Source organism: Cervus canadensis, chromosome 22 (assembly GCF_019320065.1).
Source record: "Cervus canadensis isolate Bull #8, Minnesota chromosome 22, ASM1932006v1, whole genome shotgun sequence".
Lineage (NCBI taxonomy): Eukaryota > Metazoa > Chordata > Mammalia > Artiodactyla > Cervidae > Cervus > Cervus canadensis.
Genome location: NC_057407.1, coordinates 18,916,110 through 18,943,946, shown reverse-complemented (window position 1 = coordinate 18,943,946; position 27,837 = coordinate 18,916,110). Strand labels below are relative to the sequence as shown.

General features: G+C 41.1%; 1 protein-coding gene across 13 annotated transcripts in view; it reads left to right on the top strand.

Annotated features, from left to right (window-relative positions):
• Positions 1-27,837, top strand: part of FHIT (fragile histidine triad diadenosine triphosphatase) — a 1,503,296-nt gene that overhangs the window by 1,278,932 nt on the left and 196,527 nt on the right. For all 13 annotated transcript variants that reach the window (XM_043442898.1, XM_043442890.1, XM_043442894.1 and 10 more), the window contains one exon: positions 11,367-11,435. In XM_043442898.1, the coding sequence (XP_043298833.1) occupies positions 11,367-11,435 (69 nt within the window). The remainder of the gene's footprint in view (positions 1-11,366; positions 11,436-27,837) is intronic.

Here is a 27,837-nt window from a genome sequence, read left to right as displayed (position 1 = left end):
AGGGAACTCCACGTGGAGGGAAGACCAATTTCTAATTTTTCCTACCAAGAATATGTAAATGCAACAGCTACAATGGTAGCTCATAAAATACAAGGATGACAAATCCTGAAACATTTTTATATCTCTTGAAAGTTGTTTTGCTGGAAACCTCATTAAGGTGCTTTCCCTGTAAGACAGCAAACAGAATCAGTTTCACAGAGAACCTCTGACCTCCTGCCTGTGTGTGTCAACTTGCGTGTGTGCTAAGTTACTTTCAGTCATGTCTGACTCTGAGCAACCCCATGAAGTGTAGCCTGCCAGGCTTCTCTGTCTGTGAGATTCTTCAGGCAAGAATAGTGTGGGTTAACAGGAACTCTTACCCCTGGAAGTATCTACCTGGAATTCCACCTGTCTTGTTGCAGGAGCATAACCTAATGTTGTAGAAATGACCCGATTTGAAGAATATCATGGTTTTGCAGATCTTGCATGAGTTGGTCAACTTTTTTGAGTGATAATTACAAGTTCTGCTTTCTTTTTGTTAAATAGTTTTAGGAATTTGAAGCTATTATGCCACTTTGAAAATCAATTAGGAGACAGAAGATAATATGGAATGTTTTACAAGATTGATCCCAAATTTGTAAGAGAGCTAGTCTCTCATGGACCTCCCCACACTCGTGCTGAGTAGCCTGAGAATGAGTAATATTTGGGGTAGCAGGGTGATGCCTTCTGCTGGGCCGTGTGTCACTATACCACAGTGCCAATAGAAGATGTTGGACTTGGACTTTGGAGTGGAGAAAATCTATCCACTCTGCCTCCCAAGGCCTCCATTTCTTCATCTATAACTTCCTCCATTTGGCCTCATCTTTCAAGTGGAGATAAAACCAGTATTCTAATGTATAATGTTGTGTGTGTGTACTGAGTCGCTTCGGTCATGTCCAACTCTTTGCAGCCCCATGGAGAGAGGAGCCTGGTGGGCTACAGTCCCTGGGATTTCCTGAGCAAAAATACTGGAGTGGGTAGCCACTTCCTCCTCCAGGGGATCTTCCCAACCCAGGAATCGAACTCAGGTCTCCTGCATTGGCAGGCAGATTGTTTACCATCTGAGTCACCAGGGAAGAAAATGCTTAAGGTTATTGTGGATTATATGAAATATATTGATAAAATATATAGACTAATTTTGGCATATTCCAAAGATTCAGTAAATTTTATTATTACTTTATTATACAAGTAGTAGTTTTGAAAATATTGTGGGCAAACCTGCTTCTCTCAATCAGAAGGCTTGGTTCTGCAGGGACCCTTGCTAAGAAGATTCCATTCCAGGACATCACCAGTCCCAAAGCTTGTGTTTTCTTCCTGGCTGGATTCTTCCTTAGTCGGTTTGAGAAGGCCTCACCTTCTACTGCTAAGCTTAGGGTCAGCATGAAAACACTACCAGCTCCTTAGTTCCAAAAGAAATGTCCCTGGAAGTGCTTCTGCTCAAGGGCCTTGTGGACACCTTGACACTATCAACTCAAGAGTAAAAATAGTCATCTGTCAAAAGGCATGGGCATGGTGATGGTTTCTGGTCCTTGTGTTGGCAAGCTCCTTCCTGTAGCAGATGCAGTTGGTGTACCTGTCATGACATGGAGGAGACGCACGGTGTTCCAGTGCCCCAGTTGTCCCAGTCAAGCTGAGAAATTTGAAGAAAAAACTAAAAGATAAAGAACAAATCCAATTTCCAAAAAAAAAAATAAAACCCTGAGTTTGTCGAGTCCCTGTGGAGTCTCATGGCTTAATGATTGTGTTTTTCAGCCATACATCACTGGCGGTGTTCCAATTGTGAGTTGTAATAATATATCATGAGAGGGATGGCGCTCCAATGATGTATGGGAGCAGTACATCATCTGAGCATCCCGGCTTTGATGATGCATGGCTCCAAACCACAGTGACAGTTTAAAGGAGCTTCTCCTGACCAGATAACTTTAAATTTCAGATTTTTTACAAATTAAGGTTTTTTCAAGTCAAATAAAAGCAAGATGATGAAATTTGATGCTGTTGAGAGGGTCACCGAACTCTGAAAAGCTGGGTATGTGACTTTTCCTTTAGCTTTTAAGCTCATGAGGTGGAAATAATTGGCAGGCTCTTCTTCAATTCCTACTCCATGAGAAGAGAAGCCCAGAAAACTGAACAAACATGAGCTAGTGTCAGTGCATCTATTTTGCCAACCAATTTCCCCCATATTCCACACTGCAAGCAAGACTAGCTTTATCTTTATCACAAAGGTCTGGATCACCTGAGATGTTGCAATAGGCAGTAGGTAAACCCAGGAGAAATTTGTTTTCTGTTTTAAGACTTTCCTCCTCTGAAATGTAGAACGAATAGGACAGATAAAAAGTAGATCACATTCCTTACTCACTGCTCAGAAATTCAAAACAGGACATAGGGGAAGAAAACAGCTTTTCTCTCATTTGTCTTTGTAAAGCGAAAGAAGTACTGATTACAAGCGAGAAGAAAAAAAAAAGGTGAGTGACATACAGACCACTGACCTTGAGCAGGAAATGGAACCTCTTGTCATGGTTCCAGCCCCTCTCCTGCTGTAACAATATGTTAATAAGATGGCAGTGTCACTTATGAGAATGTGTCTGCTTTGTTTAAAAACCACTCACTTTTGGGAGCAAGGAAATCATTGACAATTAAGAAAGCAGGTGTTGAAAGGACTGCCCCTCCTCTTTTTTGTTTTTTCTTAAACCCTACTCCGGTAAACAGAACAAAATGAGAAATCTCCCTACTGTTTGCATAACAGACTCAAACAGGAACAGCGAGAGAGACAATTACATTTCAAGTGGCTTCTCCCATTTTCCTTTACTAAGTGAATTAAAGGGAAGAGTGATGGACGAGTTACCGCCACGTGAAGAGAAGAATCTGGGCATGATGCATTAACACAGGCTCCCTCCCTATTATCTTGCCTCTAGTTTTTTCACTCCTCTGGCTTCCTCCAGGAGATTCTAAGTCTCAAATTACTATAGATTCTTGGTGTCTTACCTCCTACCTCTCCATGACTTCCAAAGGGCAGAACATCCTCTTTTCATCAAATAGAACCACTTACTGTCTCAGAAGGAAGTCCCAAGCATATTTTCTCCTGTTCTAGAGGCTTAAGTGTATAATCTACGTAATGTAAGCATTCAGCACAGATTTCCCCAAGATGGGCACTTTGGCAAGTGGATTATTTTGAGATAAAGGCAGTGGAGACCTCATGGGCTCAAGAGAGACCACTTCCCCTCCTTTAACTACCTAGAAGAATTTCATTTGGGGACTTTTCCCAGAAAAAGAGTTATTACCAGAGACAAATTTTATCTAAATGCCCATTCTAGATGGCAAGGAAGACATCTAATTACCAAACTTTGCTCTTCTTCTTATTGTCCTGTGGATGACCCTCCTTTCCTTGAAGTTCTTGATCCCATTCCTTAGCTCATGATAGCATATGTACCTCATTTTACTTTTCTGTTGCTGAGCCTCTCGTGTATCTGGGGTGCCCATAGGTATAATATTACATTTAATTTTCTTCTATTAATCTATCTGTCTTATGTCCAGTTAATTCTTAGACCAGTCAGAAAAACCTAGAAGGGTGGAGGAAAGTTTTCTTCCTCACTGACAGTAGCACAGAAAATAAATGCATCACCCACTACTCTGAATGAGTAACTGTGCATAGTACTATATATGCATTACCATATCCTCACCAAAAAATTAAGACGTAGGAACTCTTACTGTCTCCCTTGTACTAGATGAGGAAACTAAGGCTTACAGAGAGCAGGTAAACTGTCAAAGGTCACCAAACTGGTCAAGGTGGTGGATCTGGGATTCTAAGCCTGGTAGCATGCATCTTAGTGGTTAGTCTCTCAGTTGTGTCTGACTCTTTGCAACCCCATGGACTGTAGCCCACCAGACTCTTCTGTCCATGGAATTTCTCAGGCACGAATACTGGAGTAGGTAGTCATTCCCTTCTCCAGGGGATCTTCTAGACCCAAGGATCGAACCTGGGTCTCCTGCATTGCAAGTGGGTTCTTTACCACAAGCACCACCTGGGAAGCCCCTAAGCCAGGTTGAGAGGATCTCAAATGCCAATTTAATTATGCTATCATCCTTCCCAAGTAAACAACTAGTATCTGGGTGAATGTGTGCCCTGGTTTATTTGAAGAAGTCTGACTCTAGACCTGTACATATCTTGTTTGACTTATGACACAGTTACATCCCAATAAGCCCACTGTAAGTTGAAAATATCATTAAGGTGAAAATACATTTAATACACCCCTACAGAATATCATAGCTTAGCCAGCCTACCTTAAATATGCTCAGAACACTTACATTCAACTACAGTTGGGAAGAATCATCTAACATAAAGCATATTTTATAACAAAGTGTGAAATAGCTCAAGGATCTTATTGAATACTACACTGAAAGTGAAAAACAGAATGGCTGCCTAGTACAGATGGATGCCAATGTACCTCTTGTTTATCCCCTTGTGGCCAAGTGGCTGACTGGGAGCTGTGGTGAATGCCACTGCCCAGCATCACAAGAGAATATGGAACCACATATTGATTGCTAACCCAGGAAAAGATCAAAGTATGGTTTCTACTGAATGCTTATTGTAAAGTAAAATGCTTATTGTACTCACACCATCATAAAGTTAGAAAATTTTAAGTAGAACCATCGAAAGTCGGGGTGCATCTGTAGTTATAAACAGGCCAATGCAGTGATAAACAATGACCCTTTCAGTCTCAGAAGTTCCCCTTTGGACAACAAGCTATATCACCCTTAACCAACAGTATGTTTCATGTTGGGAAACCTGATTTTTGCTGGTTTTAAGCAGTCTTATCTGCCTCTAAAGAGGTGAAACAAAGGAGAAAAGGAGAAGGCCGGAAGGCAGTTTTGAAGGGATAGCCTTCACATTCTGGTCCTCTGCATACTCATGTGAGTATGGGGTACACTGACCATTTTTATGAATCTTCTTTGGAGAAATGCCTATTCATCCTTTGCTCATTTTTTATAGTTGGGATTTGTGTCTTTACTCCTGAGTTGGAACAGTTATGTACATGTTGTAGATAAAAGTCTCTTTCAGATGGATGATTTGCAGAATTTTCTTTCTCTCATTCCATGGTTTACCTTTTCACTTTCTTAACTGTATCCTTTGAAGCACAAAGTTTTAAATTTTGGTGATGTTCACCTTCTTCCGATTTTAAGGACCCCTGTGATTACACTGGGTTGTTGTTCAGTCGCTAACTCATCTCCAACTCTTTGTAACCCCAGGGACTGTAGCCTGCCATGCTCCCCTGTCCTCTACTGTCTCCTCGAGTTGTTCATCACACGGGGTATAGATGGATAATTCAGGGTCATTCATACTCTTCCTGCTTTAAGATCAGCTGGTTGGAATGCTAATCCTTCTGCAACCATAATTCTCCTTTGCTATACAACTTGGTATATTCACCAGCCCTGGGATTAGCATACTGAAGGGCCCACAGTCTGCCTCCCACAGCAGTTTTTGTTTTGATTCTTTAGAATCAGACTTGCCTTCTGTGATTATTCATTGATCTGAGGGAGAGGTGTTCACACTGGGGTGATTGGTGGAGGTTGCTGGTCTCCAGTTATGGAACAGGGTATCTCTCTGTCTCTAGTCTTGCCTGCCCTTTCCCGCACCATGATTTTATCCTTTATAACCAAATTAGAGTGTATTCTGAAAAGGACAAAACGCATCCATGTGACTACACTAACCATCCTCACGTGAGTATGGGGTAGACTGCTGCTGCTGCTAAGTCGTTCAGTCATGTCCGACTCTTAGCGACTCCATGGACTGCAGCCTACCAGGCTCCTCCATCCATGGGATTTTCCAGGCAAGAGTACTGGAGTGGGGTGCCATTGCCTTCTCCGATGGGGTAAACTAGATACGTTCAAAAGCATGGAAGGCGACACACAGGTTGTGCAAAAGAGGCAGGACCTATAAAAATGTTGTTATGGTATTAATGATCAGAGAGAGCCTACATTTGGAAGAAAAGATAACAGGAAGGGCTTTTAAAGCTAAAATTTTCTCAAACAGATGAGCCAGGAAAGGGTGGGTCTACTGCTTGGTGCAAACTATATATAGTTAATAGATTAGGGGTAAAAGACTTGACATTGACCAACTTGGCTGATCTATATTATACCTGGCATGGCTTTGAACTAGGAAGACGTAAGGTGAAAGTGGAATTTAAGAGGTAACATCCTTGCTTTAAGTGATCTGAAGTCTCAGGGCAAAGGCAGGTTCCATCCCCCAGGGGATGTGAGTCTGAGAGAACTTAGAGATGTAATCAAAGACATGACTGAGAAGTCATGGAATTGGCAGAGGCATCAAGAGCCCACGTTGAAGAGGGGTCCTTATATTTAGAATCGGGAGAGAAGGGTAGCCTCCTGAGATATGGTGTCACTCATGGTAAGAGCAAATGTTCTGGCCTCTGAAGACAGACTCAGAGTCAGATATCAGCTACTGGCCACTCCCTGCAGGGTTTGACCTCATTGCTTAACCTCTTTGGCCTACTTTATCTCTTGGGAATGGTGATGCATTTATTAACAACCTCTGGGCAATATTGTAAGGATTGATTGAAGTAATGATGTGAATCAACCCAGGGACTGGTATGTAGTGATCTTTCAATAAATATTAACAAAAAAATTACTACTACTAAGGATAATAATAATAATTGTAGAGACTTAAAGATTCAGGAAACTTAAAGATTCAGGAAACTTAAATCTGTATTTCCTTCCTCCTCTACATCCACTGCCACGGATTTCTCTGCAAAACTCCCTTTCCTTAGAAAAGTCATCCATGCTTATTTATCTCCTTTTCTTCACCTTCTACTCTCTCTTAAACCCACTTCAGTTTTTTAAATAACAACTTTATGAGAATAAAATTCACATACCATAAAATTCACCCTCTTGATACAGTTTCGTGTTTTTCTAGTATGTTCACAAAGTTGTGCAACCATCACGACTATATAATTTCAGAATATACTCATCCTCTCCAAAACAAATGACATGTCTATTAGCAGTCACTCCCCATTCCGCCTGACAGCTGCTAATTTTTCTTTTCTCTCTCTGCTAATTTGCCTGTTTTGGACATTTCAGATAAACATAATGATACTCTATCTGGCCTTTTGTGTCTGGCTTCTTTCACTTAGCATAACTCACTTATTGTAATTCTTTCATGTAGCAGTACTTCATTCCTCTTTATGGCCAAATCATATTCCACTGTCTGGCTATACCACATTTCATTTATAAATTCACTACTTGATGGACACTTGGGTTCTTTTCCCTGTTTGGCTATTATGAATACTACTATAAATATTCATGTACAAGTTTTTCTGTGGACATGCTTTCAGATCTTTGGGATAGGTACATAGGAGTAGAATCCTGAGTCCTGGTCACTCTATCTTTAACTTTTTGTTGTTGTTCAGTCGCTAAGTTGTGTCCTACTCTTTGTGACCCCACGGACTTCAGCACACCTGGCTTACCTGTCCTTCACTATTCCTGGAGTTTGCCAAAGTTAACTTTTTGAGGAAGTGCCAAACTATTTTCCAAAACAGTGGCATCATTTTACAGTCCCAACAACAGCCTATGGATGTTCTAATTGTCCACATTCTCATACACACTTGTTATTTTCTATTTTATTTTATATTGCCATCCTGTTGACTGCTAAGTGATATCTCAGTGTGGTTTTATTTTCATTTTACTAATGGCTGATGATATTGAACATCTTATGTGCTTTTTAGTTAAATTTTTATTTTACCAGTTTCATCAAAATCAACATAGGCTTTCAACAGTGCTGACTCTATTGATTATACTCTCCATGAAATTCCTCCTTTCATCAATTTTCGAACTTACCCTCTCTTGATTGGCCTCATTCTTTGCTGTATCCTTAGTCTTAGTCCTACTACTTCTCTTCCCAAACTTCAAATGTTGAAGTGTTCCAGTTCTGTAGCTGTGCACACTACATCTTTTGCATGACATTTATATCCCCCTGAAATTAAGTTGTATGTTCATTTGCTTGTTTATTTTTGGCATCACCCATTGCAGTATAGTTCTAAGGAGGCAGTGACTTTGTCTTGTTCATTACTATATCCCTGGTTTCTGGAATAACACCTGGTTCTAAATATTTTTGCACGAATAAATGTATTTAAAAAAGTAGACAGATGTTATCTGAATAAAGAACAAAGATCTCCATAATTAAATAAGCTTCTGGATTGCTAATTGAACAAATTTAACCATGTGTCTTTTGGGTACATCTTCTCTGACAGTATACTAGTGAGCATTGTGAAATTGTAGTTGACCATGAAAAATTTTTTGGTATGTAGAGCATCATAGATTTTTAAAAATACTCTTATACTGCAACATTTAATTAGAGGTTTTATTAGCACTTAAAAAAGTCAGTTGTGATCACCAAAGCTCAACATGAATTCACTAAGAACAAATTAGGTCAAATTATCCCTGTATGTGCTGTTTGTGGGTGCTTTATCACGCCATTCTATTGAAAGGCGGTGGCAATGGTGTTCCTTCACAACAGCAAGGTTTTGAGCTGGTTTTATCATCAGTTCCCTTTTCTGAGAAGTTGAGTGGGTTGTCAGGATCTTGTGATCAATCTGTCACTTAAGGATTTAAGTCAAGCCATCAGGCTGGGTTGAGATCTATGCCCTTTGGGGAAATCATCTGTATGGTGAGCTGTTGGCTTTCATCAGTGTCACGGTGAATTTAAGGTGGTTACCGGTCATCAGGAGTGGCATTCCAGGACTGGGTGGTAACTGAGCCTATAGAGATAGCCCTGAACTAAACCCAGGAGAGCAAGGTAAAGGAGCAGAGGTGTGGAATGGGCCTGGACCCAGGAAGTTTCCCTAATGTAAGTTCACAACTACCTGTATGACCTTGGTGAATGAAGACGGGCATATTCCTAAGGACGAGGCACAGAGGGTGACCAGTGAGAAGGAAGTCAGGCAAGCATTCAGTAATATGACTCCCAGAATGCAATAGGGGCAGGCAAAGTAGTGAGTGACTCTGATGCCCATGTTAGCATGTTTTCAGGAGAGGAGGTCAGGAACCAGATGGATCGTCTGAACCAATAAGGTTCTCAAGGTATGGCCCTGGACCAGCAACACTGATATCACTGGGAGTTTGTTAGAAACGCAAAATTTAAGGGTCTGGTGATCAGTGTTTCACCAAGCCGCAGATGCATGCTCAGATTTGAAAACTGCTAGTCAAAGCAACAGAAATAAGCTTTAGCAACAGGATAACTTTAACCATGTTCCATTCAAGGAGCTTCATAAGTATTTTCCCTTCTGGTATGGGAACCAACCCCTGAATGTGATTTCTACTCTATCTTCCCTTCTAGTATGGGAACCAACCCCTGAATGTGATTTCTACTCTATCTGCCAGTTAGAAAAATAATAAACATAACTAAAAAGTAAGAGTCATGCTACTGCAGTTATGTGTGCTGAGTATTACCTATGTACTATGTACTATGTGCTAAGCAGCCAGCTGAGGACATGGTTAGCTGATTTGTTCCCCTCAACAGCTCTGTGCGGTTGAAATGCTTGCAGCCCCTATTATCTGTAATGGTTCTGAGATTCAGGACTTACGAGGCAAGACCACAGAAGCTAGTAAGGGGAAGTTCCAGGAGTTGCATTAGGCCCTTTGGCTGCAGAACACTGGTCTGGGATACCTGATTGTTATAAAGTCCGAGGTAGATGGTGGGTGGGTGGATGGATGGAAGAAAGGAAGGAAAAAAGGCAAGGAGGACAGGAAGAAAGAAGTATAAAAGGAAGGAAAGAGGAAAGAAGATGGAAAGGGTAGCTGCAGGCTTAGGAAGTGAAGATGGAGTGAAGGATAGGCTATTTCCATGTACTATGGCATTTTTCCAGTCTTGCTATTAAGTCAACTAGCCCATGTGCGTCAATCAGTTTCAGTGTGGGCTTATCCAGCACTGGTTCTTTCTAAGAATTTGGTTCCATGGATAGTCAGTGATAGGTTTTTCCCCCCCTGTTATTTTTTCCTCCCTGTCTCTCACTGCTCACCTTGTCTTTATGACTTAGGCATGAGCTCGTCCCAGGTGCTAAGCAATCCATAAATGGCTTTCTCATTAACTGGAGAATATTCTGGGAAAAACATGTGACTCTTTGGGGACTATGTGCTCAGGGGCTGTTGTGAAGCTCCTCTCTGCTTCTTTCACCTTGGGTGGTCTTGCTCCCTGCCTCTGCTTTAATAGCGTATCATTTCCCCCTCCTTATGCAGCAAAGCCACAGGGACACTTAATCTCACAGTCTCCAGAGGCTGTTGGGAGGCTTGGAGCCTGATCGCTGTAATCAAGAAGGGGTGGGTGTGATCAGAGACTAGGTCTGATTCTTTGTCTGCCTCTCCACATTTAGGCTTTTCCTTTTTCCATTCCTCCCCCTGATTTGTAATAAAGGAGGAGACAGAGCTCAAGGGCAGGCGTGAGGTTTAACTTCAGCTGAGGTACAATAGAGGCTATTTGGAAAATAAAACTTTCAAATGGCAAGTTAGCCTTGAAGGATATATTGAATTAGATATGCAGTACTCCTTGATTCATGATCTCTGCATAATAGCATTGCTAAGTATATTACCTGGGTGCTTTAGTATACTAGAGAAATGGGCTGTTTAAAAGATTAACTTCACAGAATCGGTGTTAACAGGCTGATGAAGAACGTGGGAGTAAAAGCCAGATGGGTGAGCTTCCTGCGCTGACCCTACCACTTCCAGTGGGCCCTTGACCTCTCTGAGTATAGAGGCCCTCATCTGTAAAATGGAGATCAAAGTAGAAGTTTGTAAGGGGTTATTCAGATCATTAAATGAGACAAAAGCCAAGCACAGTGCTTTCTTACAGTAATTCAACACCTAATAAGTGAGAACTGTTTACGTTACTATTATATGATTATTATTTGAAGTCCTGGCTCTGTAATTTGCTTCATAGTCCTTTTTACTCTCACTCATCTGCTCTTTGTTTATGCAGTTCTCTGTTAGCCAGTTCTTATTTCTCAGTTTCAGAGTCGCCATGGTCACCTTTGAAGACGTGCTGTCATTTCAAAGCACTGGCTAAATACAACCGAGACTGACAACTATGAATAATTCCTCAGAGCCCCTAAAACACTGGCATTTCACTCAAACTCTCGTATATGCCACCACGTTGTCCTGTCTTGTTTTTTGCCTCTCTCCTCTCTGCAGATTTCAGATATGGTTAGTGGAGATGATAATCATCTTCCTCTGAAAAATAATCCAGCAGGAACCCGTGTGGAGTAATTGGACTTCACGAGAGCATCGCTGTCAAGTCTCGAAATACATGAGGAAATAATCACATTTTATTCTTTCTTTTACTTTTTCAGCATGTTCACATCCACATTCTTCCAAGGAAGGCTGGAGACTTTGACCGGAATGACAGCATCTATGATGAGGTAGGTCTGCTCTCTCTGATCTTGTCGTTTGATCACTGGTGCTATCAGTGTAATGAAATCAATCTGATGAATCAGGAACACTGGAGGTGTGGTCTTCAATGGTATTCTACCCAGTAAGACTTGAAAGTGGCAGTAGAGGCCAAGAAGCCAAGAAGGCCCTCTACAGAAACTGAAGGCAAATGAATTATAATGACATTCTTTTTCAAATGAAATCTGGCAGAAGCCAGGTGTCCTTGTGATTTCTGCCCTGTCATTTACCAGGGCACTAAACACTTGCATGGAGATACAGCCCAGAGGTTCCATGGGAGGTAATTTAGAGTGCCACCAATGGAAACCAAGCAGATTGATGTGTGACTTTTTTTTTAGTAGAATATTACATTTGATTTAAAAACCACTTTGAAATCCAGTTTGTCTTTCCTAATAGCATTTATTCAGAGTGGAACTTTGAATTGTGGTCAGCAGAAACTAGGTTGGTTTGAACGATAATGTTGCAGGAAAGCTGACCCCTTCCAGGGCCTGTGAGTGTGCTCTTGTCTCACAATCAGAAATGAATTGTCCAAGGAAACACACATAAAGCAAGACACTTTATTGGGAAGAGGCACCTGGTCAGAGAGCAGGAGGGTGAGGGAACCCGGGAGGACTGTTCTGCCATGTGACTCACAGCCTCGGCTTATATGGTGATGGGATTAGTTTCCGGGTTGTCTCTGGCCAATCATTCTGACTCAAGAGTCCTTCTGGGTGGCCCACCCATTGCTCAGCCAAGATGGATTCCAGCAAGGAGGATTCTGGAAGGTTGGTAAGACATATGAACTGGCGTCTCCTCTCTCCTTTTGACCTTTCCTGATTTCTTTGGGTTTATGGTAGTTTGTTAGTTCCGCGTCCCTTACCAGGACCTCCTGTTGTAAGGTAACTCGTGCAAGTGACTCATGCAAGTGTCTCGCCTGGCCAGGGCAGGCAGTTTCAGTCAGTGTTTCCCCTCACAATAAGAGTGTAACCCCTGTGTCATAAACAGTTAGTGGTTAACTTATGACTTCCCTTCATAGATATAAATGTGACACCAAAGATGAATAGCAAGAGCCAGGTGATCTGCTCCTAGGGCCTCGTCTACATGAGAACCTTGTCATGTCTGTCTGTGCTATGTGAACTATGCTGTCTGTAGTAGATGTGTTGGTGTGAAGGAAAAAAAAAATGATTTCAGCGTGACTACTTCTTTTAGCTAGGAAAGGGCACATATGTTCCTCACATGTGAGAGCTGATCCGATGGTAGTGGGGGCCTGGAGTGCTTGCCTGGGAAGGGTTCTGAGGCTGTTCTGGATGCATCCGAATGTGCTGTGATAGATGAGCAATGTCTGCCATGGGTATCAAATATGAGAGAGGAGCCATTTATTTGCCATTCCTGTTCTACCCCTTTGAGAATGATGTTTAAAGTACATTTTATAATTTTAATTATTTGTCATGGTACTTGACCTCTATGATGATTCCCACCTGGTTCCTAGCAGTCAGAAACTTTTTTATTTTAATTTATAGGGGTTTTTATGCATCTTTTAAAAAATATATTTGTATTTATTTGTAGTAACTAGGTATTAAAATGGCTACCCAAACCCTGAAAATGAAGATCAAGAGGTCAACAGTTAGTAATGGGACTTATAAAGCATTTATCTGGGAGTCACTGAATTCTCTGAGGTGACGAGTGAGCATGTCTAGGGCATCCCTCACTGTCTTAGCTATCCTGTTTTTTCGAAGGGCTGCAGTCCGCCTGTGTAGGGTAGACACATTCTAATCGCTCGTCCCTAAGTGCTGCTCTGTGGACCAATTGCTGCAAATCTCAGTTCTCAAGGGGTCCTATTCCCAGAGATACTGATCCAGTATATTATAGAGCCACATTAGAGTCAGTAATTGTGTGTGCATAAGAAAATCCCCAGGAGATTCTGGTTCTTGGCTAGGTTTGGGAATGCACTTTTCTCCCAAATTTGTGCTTTCTCAAAGCTATGTCCTATAATATTTTAAACTGAACTCATTCTCATTGGATGTGGAATGTATTTTGGTGGTTAGTAAGGGCTTAGTTTGAGTTGGAAGAAAATTAGAATTATGGAGTAATTATGAAAGAGATGCATTTTGAAAAAATCCAAGTAATGATCTTATTAGCATAAACTAAGGTTAATAAAATGTTGCCAAGTACAGGCTATTTTAATGAATAAATTAACACATGATTTATATACAAGTGAATACTGCTAAAGCAGTATTAAAAGTACTTAAAAACACTGTTTTCTTAGACTGAACTGTCACCTTGAAATCTTGTTTGTATTCCAAATGTGCTTGTGACAAAAGCTGCAGGGGCTACATTTCAACCCTATTGGAGACACAGTGTCCAAGGTCAAGGTTGGCATGTGGCCTTTCTCTCCTCTCTCACGCTTTTGCTCTCATATGCACCCTCTCCCAGGGTCTCCAGCCCCACAGGTGAAGCAACACATGTCCCTACCTCCTACCTATTAGGAGAAGCTTCTCAGGAGAAGTAATTGCTAGAAGAGTTTTACTTGGTGAGTTCCCAGTAAGGGAAACTGTGCTAAGAAACTTGAAGAGATTGAACTTTGCAGACAGCCAGAGTTAGGTTCCAATTCCAGTGCCACCTACTGCTTGTGTGACATCGGACAAGTCACTTAATCCCCTTTTCTTTAAAATGCAGGTACATGTATAAAACATACACTTCAAAAGGTTGTTGCATGTAACATATGACGTGACTGCAGGGGTCCTCAGCCTCTAGACTGCAAACCTGTAACTCCTGTCAGATCAGTGGCAACATTAGATTAGAAATGAAGTGCACGACAAATGGAACACGCTTGAGTCATCCCGAAACCATCCCCTCCACCCATGGTCTGTGGGAAAATGGCCTTCCATGAAGTTGATCCCTGATGCCAAAAAGGCAGGGGACTGCATGAAAAGCTTACTGCAGAGACTGGTGCATACTAAGCATTTATTAGTAAGTAACTGTTTCTCTTCTTATTAATGTTATTAGTTTTGTTTTGTTTTTCAAAAACAAAAACAGCCACAGTGGGTCAATGGAGAACCTGGATTTGAAGCCAGGTCATTGCATGCCCCCATTGAGCACTTCTTTCAAGGGTCAGAGTTCCAATTTTCCCTCTGTTTTAAATCACTCATTCTGAGATTTGTCTTCCTCTTTGTATAAAAATACATCTCCAGTTTGAGTACATAATAAGATAATGTCTAGAAAGCAGCATGAGAAACATGAGGCATTACACAGATGTTATTGGTACAAGACATAACGGACATTAGACTGAGTGATCTTAATCAGAAGTGATGGAGTGATGAGGGGCAGCATTCTTTATCCTGATGGGAGCACTGGCTGCATCTCCCCATGAAATACAACAAACAGACTGCCTGGGAGGGCCGGGAGTGGAGTGGGGACAGCAGGAGACTGAGCTCCATAAAACGTAATTGTATTCCTACTGCTGCAGAAATAGAAAATGATGCCTGCAGAAGCTCTGGATTATAAATGGGCTAGGAATGCTGTGTTCTCCCCAGGCGCTATTTGCAGAAGGATGGTGACAAATCCGAGAAGGTTCACAGAAAGGTGATGGGATGACAGAGCCTGAAAACAGTTACCTGGGGAGTCACTGAAGGTGAAGATGTGTTGTCTGAAGAACATGTGTGGTTCGTAGAGGGAAGGCAGTGACAGGTTACCATTTCTAAATATCTGAAGGGCTGGCAGGTAGCAAAGGTATTGAAGCTGTTTTAAATGGTTCCAGAGAGCAGATATAGAACTCTTAGGCATCAAGAAGGCAGTTACCAGTTCCACAGACCAGCAGGTCAAATTGATAGAAACTTCTGAAGGCTTAGAGTGACTTGCGAGGGGGTGAGCTTCCCATCACTGGACCTATGCAAGCATGGAGAAGATGGCTGTGTTTCTTTGGGAGGACTTCTCAATCCAGTTCTTGGATGGGCCACATGGTTCTGTGTTTCCTGTTTTTACATATCTGGCTATTTGATGATTACTTCCATTTTTAGGTTACATAAGTTCTGTAACAAATAGTGTAGGGTTTTTGTTGTTGTTAGTATTACAGCATTTGGGTTGCTTCCTAATAAAAAATAGTCTGTCTTGTTCAGTTCATGGAAATATAAGCAATAACTCTTCCTTGACTTACATGAGATTACTTGAATGATTAATCTTCTTCCCAGCCTCCTTCCTGGTTTTCCTCTAGCTCGGCATTGCCTTTGATGTTCCATGGGCTTTGTTTGCCTCCTCATGTGTGTTTTATTTTGCTTGTGAAGAATTTTTTAATGACAGGCTCTATTTTGCCTGCAACACATTTTTTAATGAGTCCGGATGCTATTAGGCATGTCACTCATTCTCTGGGTCACTACCACTGTTGGTGTCTTACCCGACTTGCCTCATTTGTTTTTACCTGCTTGGCCCTTGAAGGCATTTGAGTTTGAAATCTCTATGTCATGGCTTACTCCTCAAATATTACTAGTCCCCAGTATCCTCCATCCAGTCTGCATGCCACTTACCTGTTACATCTGCTTCACCTCCTTGCTCCCTTGTTTACAATGCCCTGGGTGAGTCCTTTTGCTTCAGCAGTGGGTCTGCCCATGTCCCCAGTTCCTCTTAGTCTCATTCTCTCTCACCACTTGCTTTTGTCAATTTCTTGTTCCCACCTCAGGAACTTTGTATATATTGTTTTCTTCACCTGTGACTTCTTCCATTTTCTCTTCCCCTTCATGCGGCTCCCATATCTTCTACCAAATCCAAGTACAAATATAACTTCCTCCAAAAGTCCTTTTTATTGATCCTCTTCCACCTCATCTAAAATAGCTAATCTCCTCTCCACTCTGTGGTAAGACTATTGTATTTCCATGCTTGTTTCTTCATAACACTACACTCAAAATAATGTAGTGTGTTATTCACTGCCCACATCCCCAACTGTGCTGTCAAGCCATGAGAACAGGGACCTAATCTGATACAGAACAGGTAAATAAATATTTGTTAAATGAATGAAAACCTGAAAGAACAGGGCGTTGAAATAGGGGAACTTGAAATTCCCTACTACTCCTTACATAATTTAAAAGAAGAGAACATCTTGCTTTTCAGAAGGTCAGTTTATTAATTCATAGCTACATTAGGTGAGATTCTGACATGGTGTTATCAGCCGTCTGAGGTTAATGTAATGGGGCATTGATGGAACGAAGTCTGTTGACCAGAAATCAGCGTACTGCTGCGGCTGCTGCTAAGTCGCTTCAGTCGTGTCCAACTCTGTGTGACCCCATAGACGGCAGCTCACCAGGCTCCTCCATCCCTGGGATTCTCCAGGCAAGAACACTGGAGTGGGTTGCCATTTCCTTCTCCAATGCGTGAAAGTGAAAAGTGAAAGTGAAGTCACTCAGTCGTGTCCAACTCTTAGCGACCCCATGGACTGCAGCCTACCAGGCTCCTCCATCCATGGGATTTTCCAGGCAAGAGTATTGGAGTGGGTTGCCATTACCTTCTCTGAATCAGCGTACAGAGGGCTGCAGATTGCGGCACATCAGAAGTGCTTGGTGAAGTAGTTATAAACCTTGTCTGATTGCTAAGCAATGTCAAAGCTGATAAGAAACCCCCTCTCAAGCCCAAACTTGCTTGTCTGTAACAAACACATTTGTGGGATTTGCTGACAACAAGCACAAAACTTTCTCCTCCTTTCTTTCCAACCTTGATTACCATTTCTGAGTTTATCTTCATCTGCTCTTCCTCCAGCTCTCTGTCCTGAGTTTTCCCTTATGCATTTTGTTCAGTAATTTATAATCCTTATTTCAGAAGATTAGTCTCTCTTCTCTGCCTCAAAACAGTTCAAGCTCCATCCTTTCCAAGGCAAGATCTCTGGTAAAGCCCTGTCTTTCCAGTTCTCCATGCAGATCTTATTTATATGGTGCTCCTTTCTAGTTATTTAAATTTCCATGAAATTCATGAGACTTTCTCTGAAGTCAGTGGACCCTCCATTATCTTGACAAGTTGATGAAGATTATGATAATGACATAAATGTGTCCTTGGATAAGAGATCATGTACAGCAAATGTGGGGAATGGAAACACCCCTTGCTTAATGCTGTGCTACATCATCTCATTAACCCAGTAAGGCTTGCCCTAGCTGTGTCCCAAATAAGCAACTCTCATAACTGTATTAGACAATTCATTAAATGTTTATGGATGACATTGAATGGTTGTGATTGTGCACTGTGTATAAAACCCATTACTGACTAAGCAAGTGACTATTATTAAAGCCAATGAGACTAGCAATCAGCAATTGGAAAAACTCAACCATGAATTTCATAGACAGAGCAACTGTGGGTTCAAGCATATCATGGGAAACAATTGCTTGGCTAAACACAATGCATGAACAAAATCAATTTGCTAAAATGCAGGTCATTTGGCCCTGAGAGCTGCAGAAAACTATTATATTGCTGATAATATTTATTGTTGAACTTGGATCTCTTTCACACACCATTTGACAATGGGCTCAAAGTCCATGGGTCCCCAGTTGACTCTTCAAAAGGGAAGAAATGTTTCATTGAGACAGTTAATTAGCTTTTTTCCTCTGGGTTCAATGATGTCCTCATACTGATAAACGCGTTTTTCAGTGTTTGAGAATTTCGGCTTGAAAACTTTGTTACCTCTTGTTAAGGATATGCCTTTGCTTCCTCTTCAGCTCATGAGAACTTTTAACTCAAAGAAGCTGGGTATGATGTAACCAACAAATAAATACATAATAGTGGTAATTGAATGATCTGTGACCTCAAATTCTCACTGAGTGGATCTCCAAGGGGTCTTTTGATAGCTATTTTAATGATAAAAGAACTTGATAGACATCTGGTTTACGCTTCCCTGTATCAGATTATTATTGAGTTCAATCTGTATGTCCTTTGGATTAGAGAAACACAGTTAGCAGAGTAGACTTTATATGGTTAAAAGTTATTTCCACCTATTTTTCCTAGTAGAGATAAGAATTCAGGGAGGATGTAATTCAGATTATTCACATTTGGTGGAGTCTACACATGTGGAGTGTTGAGAAGCGTGGAAGGATATGATGGTGGGCTGGAGGCCTCCAGAGCAGATCAGGACATCACTGGTCACTTTTTTTTTTTTTTTTTAATTTTTTTTATTAGTTGGAGGCTAATTACTTCACAACATTTCAGTGGGTTTTGTCATACATTGATATGAATCAGCCATAGATTTACACTTATTCCCCATCCCGATCCCCCCTCCCACCTCCCTCTCCACTCGATTCCTCTGGGTCTTCCCAGTGTACCAGGCCGGAGCACTTGTCTCATGCATCCCACCTGGGCTGGTGATCTGTTTCACCATAGATAGTATACATGCTGTTCTTTTGAAATATCCCACCCTCACCTTCTCCCACAGAGTTCAAAAGTCTGTTCTGTATTTCTGTGTCTCTTTTTCTGTTTTGCATATAGGGTTATCGTTACCATCCTTCTAAATTCCATATATATGTGTTAGTATGCTGTAATGTTCTTTATCTTTCTGCTTACTTCACTCTGTATAAGGGGCTCCAGTTTCATCCATCTCATTAGGAACTGGTTCAAATGAATTCTTTTTAACGGCTGAGTAATATTCCATGGTGTATATGTACCACAGCTTCCTTATCCATTCATCTGCTGATGGGCATCTAGGTTGCTTCCATGTCCTGGCTATTATAAACAGTGCTGCGATGAACATTGGGGTGCACGTGTCTCTTTCAGATCTGGTTTCCTCAGTGTGTATGCCCAGAAGTGGGATTGCTGGGTCATATGGCAGTTCTATTTCCAGTTTTTTAAGGAATCTCCACACTGTTTTCCATAGTGGCTGTACTAGTTTGCATTCCCACCAACAGTGTAAGAGGGTTCCCTTTTCTCCACACCCTCTCCAGCATTTATTGCTTGTAGACTTTTGGATAGCAGCCATCCTGACTGGCGTGTAATGGTACCTCATTGTGGTTTTTGATTTGCATTTCTCTAATAATGAGTGATGTTGAGCACCTTTTCATGTGTTTGTTAGCCATCTGTATGTCTTCTTTGGAGAAATGTCTGTTTAGTTCTCTGGCCCATTTTTTGATTGGGTCATTTATTTTTCTGGAATTGAGCTGCAGGAGTTGCTTGTATATTTTTGAGATTAATCCTTTGTCTGTTTCTTCATTTGCTATTATTTTCTCCCAATCTGACGGCTGTCTTTTCACCTTACTTATAGTTTCTTTTGTAGTGCAAAAGCTTTTAAGTTTCATTAGATCCCATTGGTTTAGTTTTGCTTTTATTTCCAATATTCTGGGAGGTGGGTCATAGAGGATCTTGCTGTGATTTATGTCGGAGAGTGTTTTGCCTATGTTCTCCTCTAGGAGTTTTATAGTTTCTGGTCTTACATTTAGATCTTTAATCCATTTTGAGTTTATTTTTGTGTATGGTGTTAGAAAGTGTTCTAGTTTCATTCTTTTACAAGTGGTTGACCAGTTTTCCCAGCACCACTTGTTAAAGAGGTTGTCTTTTGTCCATTGTATATCCTTGCCTCCTTTGTCAAAGATAAGGTGTCCATAGGTCCGTGGATTTATCTCTGGGCTTTCTATTCTGTTCCATTGGTCTATATTTCTGTCTTTGTGCCAGTACCACACTGTCTTGATGACTGTGGCTTTGTAGTAGAGTCTGAAGTCAGGCAGGTTGATTCCTCCAGTTCCATTCTTCTTTCTCAAGATTACTTTGGCTATTCGAGGTTTTTTGTATTTCCATACAAATTATCACTGGTCACTTAAGAGGAGAAAAAGAAGGAAAGAAGGCAGAAGAGTAGCTGATAATGAGAGGACAGGGTCTGCAGGATAAGTTGAAAGGCAAAGGATGCCACCTCTTTGGTTTTTCCTAGAGTCAGTTTCCAGAGGACTGCTACCCTGGGGTTTTCCCAAAGCTGCTCTTCTCTCGCATTTGAATATGCTCAGAGGCATGTTAGTGAGAAATAAGCAAGAGAAAATGAATTACATGTTAGTCTCTCCCTGCTGCTGCTGCTGCTGCTGCTAAGTCGCTTCAGTTGTGTCCGACTCTGTTCGACCCCATAGACGGCAGCCCACCGGGCTCCCCTGTCCCTGGGATTCTCCAGGCAAGAATACTTGAGTGGGTTGCCATTTCCTCCTCCAATGCATGAAAGTGAAAAGTGAAAGTGAAGTCGCTTAGTTATGTCCGACTTGTAGCGACCGCATGGACTGCAGCCCACCAGGCTTCTCCGTCCATGGGATTTTCCAGGCAAGAGTCTTTCCCTAGTACCAAGTAAAACCACTGCGTCAAACTGTTCTACATGGTCCTCCCTCATTATTTCCTAAATAAGGCTTTGTGTGTGCCCTCCACTGTGAATTCTCTCTACAGATGGACACATTCCAGGAGAAACTTATAAGGTACTTGCTAGTTAATGTGGACAGTATCTGCTCTAAGAAGTCTTGTTGCCAGGGTATCTTTCTGTCTGTCTGTCTTTTTCTTGCAATTCTGTTCTTAGTTATTGTTAATTGTGTCAAACCTCAGTTAATATCAAGACTTGAAGACTGAGACATCTGTGTGTTTTCTATAGTCTTAATTAGGTTTATAATTACAATTTTTAGCATAGCTATCAATGAACAGTCTCTTACGAGGAGTGTCTGAAAAAGTTTTGATAACTTTGGAGTTCATGGCCCACTAAAGCCAACTATCAAGATCTCCCATAAGGGGACTTCCCTGTTGGTTCAAGGGCTAAGACTCCTTACTCCCAATGCAGAGAGTTTCAATCTGGTTCCAATCCCTGACCAGGGAACTGGATGCCACATGCCACAACCAAGACCTGGCACAGCCAAATAAATATATAAATAAATATTTTTAATAAAGAAGTTTTTTTTTTTATTTTAAATATTTTGTTTTTAAAAAAAAGGTCACCCATAAGAAATTTTTTAAAAGCCATTTTACTTAGAGAGTTGAGAGTATGGGAAATGGGGATAGGAAAAATGTTATAGGAGGAATAAGTGACGAGCAGAAATGGATAAATACAGCAAGAAGAAGAAAGATATGGATTAAGCACTGATGCATTTCTATCAATATAAATTACAACGGCCTCAAAGAGGAAAGCCCCCAAATATTTTGCTTGATCTCTCTTTTAAAGAAGAAAAGCAAAATAAGCAAGAATTATGGGGGAAAGGAAGATAAAAGCACAGTTTTAAAGCCCCAAAGCATTTGAAAAGGCTTTTGCTGTTTTTCAGTTCTCATCTGTCATTCATTAAACAAAGAAAGATGAACTTATTCAAATAACCTTTATAAATAAAGCCCATTATCCCTTAGATTGGAGCAGGGCTCAGTCTTTGAAACTATCCTGTCTTGTACACAAGCAGAGATGAACAATAGGCCTCTGAGTTGCCAGCTTCAGAGAATGGCACACAGAACCCTGGAAACATAGCCTGGCATTTGAAATTGCAGCTTGGGTGACCACAATGTGGGTGTGCTTTTGTTACCATCGGGTTACATCTGTCTTCAGTGCCCCCAGTCTGTACTTTGTACATTGCATTCTAAAGCAAGACTGCCCATTTAGATAGAATGTGAATTACATACACAATTAAAAATGTTTAATAGCCACATTTGCTGTTGTTCCGTTGCTAAGTTGTGTTTAACTCTTTGTGACTCCATGGACTACAGCAGGCCAGGCCTTGCTGTCCTTCACTATCTCTCAGAGTTTGTTCAATTTCCTGTCCATTAAGTCAGTGATGCCATCCAACCATCTCATCCTCTGCCACCCTCTTCTCCTCCTGCCCTCAATCTTTTCCAGCATCAGGGTCTTTTCCAATGAGTCGGCTCTTTGCACCAGGTGGCCAAAGTATTGGAGCTTCAGCTTCAGCATCAATCCTTCCAATGAATATTCAGGGTTGATTTCCTTCAGGATTGACTGGTTTGATCTCCTTACAGTACAAGGGACTCTCAAGAGTCTACTCCAGCACCACAGTTCAGAAGCATCAGTTCTTTGGCTCTCAGCCTTCTTTATGGTCCAGCTCTCACATTAAAACAAGAGAAAAGAAATAGGTGAAATTAACTGTAATGATATCATTTTTAACCCAGTATAGCACAAATATTATCATTCAATATGTACCTAATATAAGCCATTGTTAGTGAGATAGTTGCATCTCTTTTATCTTTAAGTTCTTGAAATCCAATGTTTTTAGCTTTTCCAGCACAGCTCAACTCAGACTAGCTCCATGTGGTTCAGTTCAGTTCAGTTCAGTTCAGTTCAGTCACTCAGTCATGTCTGACTCTTTGCGACCCCATGAATCGCAGCATGCCAGGCCTCCCTGTCCATCACCAACTCCTGGAGTTTACTCAGACTCATGTCCATCGAGTCTGTGATGCCATCCATGTGGTCAGTGTCTCCCAAACTGGGTGGTGCAGTTCCACAATTTGTTCAATCCAGTTAGCCTCATTAGTTTTCATAAGGTGTGATTTGATATAAAACCTCTCAGTTTGTTCACCCTCGTCCTCCACATCCAGAGGACAGTCATTTCTTTTCCCTGGTCTTGAAAATGATAACATAGGAATTATGTCATGTAACAATTGGGTTAGGTTCCATCATCCTTGATCAAGACTTTGTTGAAGTTTTAAAGGTTGAAAGGACCTCAAAGATAACCAAATGGATCCCGCTACACAGAGTTTATTTATTATTATTGTTAATATTTTATCTTTCTGCTACTAATATCATCAGGGATACTCCAAGAATAATCCATGAATTTTGGAGGACCATTTTAACCACTGTTTCAGAAGGTCATCACTTTTCTATGAGTGGCCCAGTTAAAGATGATTCAGATGGCTGAACTTTCCTGTTCCACTTTCAAAAAGAAACACATTGAATGGCTTTTTGAGTCAGTTTCGTCATCTAGGGGTTGAGACTGGGGCTCTGACTCCAGATCTCCTGGTGTTCATTCTCAACTCTGTTCTTTTACAAGTTGTCCAACTTTTCCTGTATCTCAATTCCCTCATCTATAAGATGGGGAGTGTGATGAGGCTGCTGTGATAATTAAGTGTTATTACATGTAAAGCCCTAAAACAATGCCTGGTGGACAGTTAATGCTCAGTAAATATTAGCTTTTATAATTGGTGTAATTATTGATGTTATCACCATCATCATCCTGAGAGCATGTCAGAAGCATTCTAAGAAGCTGGTGGGAGTGATGAGGAGTCTCATGGGCCCGAGACCACCTTCCCTGGAGACCCCAGAGATTTTTGAAATCCAAAGAACCCATTAAGGGGAGATCATACAGGTTCAGTGTCATTGCTTATGACTCTTATCGTGCATGCCTGTAGGTGAGAAGCCTTCACAGACACAGCAGCTCAGTAATTTGTGAGCACATTAAATTTTTAAGCTGCCCCAAGTATGCAGCCCGCACTATCAAGACATTCAAACACAGTGAGGGACTCCTTTCCAAGAAGAAGAAATTCTGACTTAGGGTTTTATTCTCTCTTTCAAATTGCTTTAGATTTGTGTCAAGCAGTGCTTTATAGAGATTTTTATGACTGCCCCCACCCCCGACTTAAAAGAGAAAGTTGAAAGATGCCTAATTTTCTTTCTAATGAAAAATCTCGAAAAGGCTCCTATACATGCATAGGTCTAGATTCCATGCATTGGATCAATACGGTAATTTATTACAAGTTCTTTAATAGTGAATTGCTATTTAAATTCCAGTGTCTTTCATGTTCCTCATATTGAAATGGGAAGAAAAAATCTAATAGCTTTGGGCTAATGGACAGACAACAGATTAACAGTAATAAATGATTCTAGTTCTTTATCTTTGTTCCTAGGGAGAAGACTAATGAAAAATAATAATAGAATTAGTATTGTTATTTAATGAGAGTCCACAGTGGATTGGAGTCTATGCTGGGTGCTATGCATATATTACTTTAATCTTTATAAACCTTACAGGATAAGTATCATTAATACCATTATATGGAAGCTAAGTCTCACAGAGGGTGGTTGCCTTACCTTTTAACCAGCTTGTGGCAAACTTGTTTATACTAAAATTTGTTTGACTATAAAGCCTTTGGTCTGAGGCAAATATTAACTTCCCTTTCATGGAAAACTCGAGGATAATGAAATAAGTGTTTTTCCTAGAGACTCTACCTTCCAGTGCTAAACTTCCAACAATTTCCAGAATTGTTTTCAACTTTAGAGACATTTGCACATACATACACAGACACATACACCTCACATCCTAGTTTTGCACTAAACCACAAAGGTCTTGACACATGATTGCTAATCAAGTATGCAAGATTTAAAATGTGAGCAATTGACATTTTCCAGAATGAGACATTTTCTCTGCTTTTAGTATATAAGCCCCTAGCCCCCATTTAGAAATTTTATTATAGTTTTTTTTTGTTTGTTTGCATTTTTGTTTAACACGAGGAAGTCATTAACACACTCTAGCCAAGCTTCTACGGTTTCCAAGGTCATCCTTTCTGAGCTGGTTTTGTGCACTGAACCTCTTAAATACTTTTGCATGCCTTATAGTGTATTCATGTCATGGTAGCACACTAAAATATTTAAAAGGAAATTGTTGCCCTTTTTTCTCCCCCCTCAAAAAGAAACAGCCCTTGCTTACAACTCTCAATGGACCATAAATATCTTCTAGGCCAGCTGCCCAAGTACCTGCTGGGAATCCTTCTTACATTAGCAGTAACTAAGGAATGCATAGAATATTCCCTTTGCACTGAAATGACACCCTGCTCCAGCATCTTCTTTTTCCTTTCAAAGAATTTTAGTTCTTCTTAGAAAACCCTTCAGGTCTTAAAGAGAAATTTGCATGTTTGGGTCAAATTCATGTATGAACTTTGAGCTGGCTTCTCCAGTAATTTTGACCATACTAGTTTGTTACAGGATGGGGAATTGCTTCCAGGGCCCAAGAGTGGGCTCTTGTTGAACTTTCCGAAATGAATTGTCCGAGGAGACACATGTGCTGACAAAGCAAGAGACTTTATTGAGAAGGGGCGCCTGGGCAAAGAGCAGCAGGTAAGGGAGCCCAGGAGAACTGCTCTGGCTCACAGTCTCAGGCTTTATGATAATGGAGCTAATTTCTGGGTTATGTCTGGCCGATCGTCTTGCTTGGCCCATAGTCTCACTCAGAGTCCTTCCTGGTGGCACATGCGTCTCTCAGCCAAAATGGGCCGTGAGAAGGAGTCTGGAAAGTTGCTCTTCTCCTCCCTCTTTTGGCCCGTCCTCAGTCCTCCCAGTTACTTTGCAGCGGCAGCACCCTGCTCCTTACCAGGATCTCCTGCTGCAAGACAACTCAGGCAAGCGGGCCTGGCCAAGGTGGGTGGGTGGTTTCTATCAACAGTTCCCTAACACAGCCGCCCTCCACCTTCCCTGATTCAGGCAGTAATGAGAGTGATGGGGAGTGGCGGATGCAGCTTAGCTTGCTTGCCAGCCGCTCACCTCCTGCTGTGGGGCTCAGTTCTTAACAGGCTGCAGACTGGTTAGAGGGTTGGGGACCCCTACCCTAACAAGCTGTTGTCAAATCAGAGGCTGAATATTTCTAGCAACCTGAAATGACATGATGAGCAATCTGACCTGTCTTATTAGATCATTTCCCATCTACATAACGTGTCTACTGTTTACCTTCTTTCCTTGGGGCCCTGGAATAGTCGCTTCTTTCAGAAGTCATCTCAGAATCAAGAGCTTAAGGAGCTTGAAGGGATTTCATCTACTGGTGATCTGGTCTAGGGCTGAATTAAACTTGTTAATTTAATTGCAAGGTTAGAGGTTAGATGTCCTTGGTTGGTTACCCCCATTCAGTGGAGAGGGAGAATGTGGTGTGATTATGACTGAGCATGCTGGTGAATTAGTGCATCCAGTAAAATGCAAGGTGGAGCAGGGAGTCACATTTCCCTCCAACAGATAAATAATAATAGCACTGAGGTATATGAAGACCTAGTGACTTTTCCAAAGTCATAGAAATAATAAGAAACAGATGTGGGATTCATAGTAAGTCTTTCTCTTTCCAGAGTCTGAGTTCTTGTTTACTCTGAGGCCTCTGAGAATGCCCAGAGGTGTTCACTTCTGTCCTTTCTTCTACCTCTTCATACCCAGTTAATCCCACTGTCTAATGGAAGAGGCTTTCAAGAGATACTTGTTCTGCTGAAGCCCCAGCCCTCTGAATTCAGAGCCCAGACCTCACATTCCTCAGCTCTATTGCTATCTTTTATCAGCTGCACCCTTCCTTCTTTTGGGGGTGGAGGGAACTGCCTTCCTTTCTATTGAAACCTCCTTTCTACCATGATGTATGTCAATCATTGCTGAGTAAAACTGAGGGAAAACAAACAAACCACAAAAAGAGCCTGTGCCATCATAATGAGGACAGTAGTACACATTATTACATTTCCTGAGATGTGAAAATATTTTTCAAGCTAGCAAAGCCTGATGGGAAAAGAATGAGAATTTTTAAGCTGAGATCAGGCCTTAGTCTGGAAGTAAGGCTTTGCTGGTAACTCCAGAATCAAATCACAAAGACTAGCTCTAGACCTTGTACTGGTTTCTGGAATCTACTGGAAATTACTTTGGTAAATGGCCAATGAGGGCTCCATTAGCTCTCTAAGATAGACCAACCCAAGATGGAACAGTAAACATACACCTTCATATTGTGGAAATGTGTAACACCCTGCCAAGAGAATGATAGATATTTATATTTTCTCCTGTCTGGGCTCAGAAATGTTCTTGTCTGTGTCATAGTGTCCATATTACCTTGGAGCATGGGTCTGTAAAGCTTGTATAACTTCTCTATTTAATTTGAATAATCTTCACTTGGGAAATAATTTAAATGCCAAATAATAGAAGAGTATACCTTAATGGTATATATGTTCATATATACAAATGAGTGTTTTGAAATATAAAAGATTGGAATATAATATTGAGGGGGAAAGTGGCATGTAAATCAATAATTGAATGGAAGCAGATGCACCTAGTAATTGCAAGGGATCATGGCTAGAAAATGGAATCATAAATCACTCTTCTTTCTTTCTTCATACTCTTTGGCATTTCCCAAACTTTATATAATAAATGAGTAATAATTCTGTAATGTAAAGAAAACACTGAATGATTTTTTAAGGCAGACAGTCTTATGTTCCTTTTTACTCATTGGCAGCAACCAAGTGGTGAACAGAAAGACATAGACTTTAGTTTTGGAAAGGATCTCATGGGAGATAGTTGTTTGTGACCTACCACTTAATTTGAAATACCCAGACGGATGGCCTTTTGGGGGCTTCCATTCTCAGACTTTTTGGAAAAAAAAAAAAAAAAATTTTTTTTTCAGGATAACATTTTTCCTGACTTCCTGATCTGAGAGGCAGGGGAAAGGATACCTTAATATAAGCTCTCATACTGCTGTGATGCCCTGT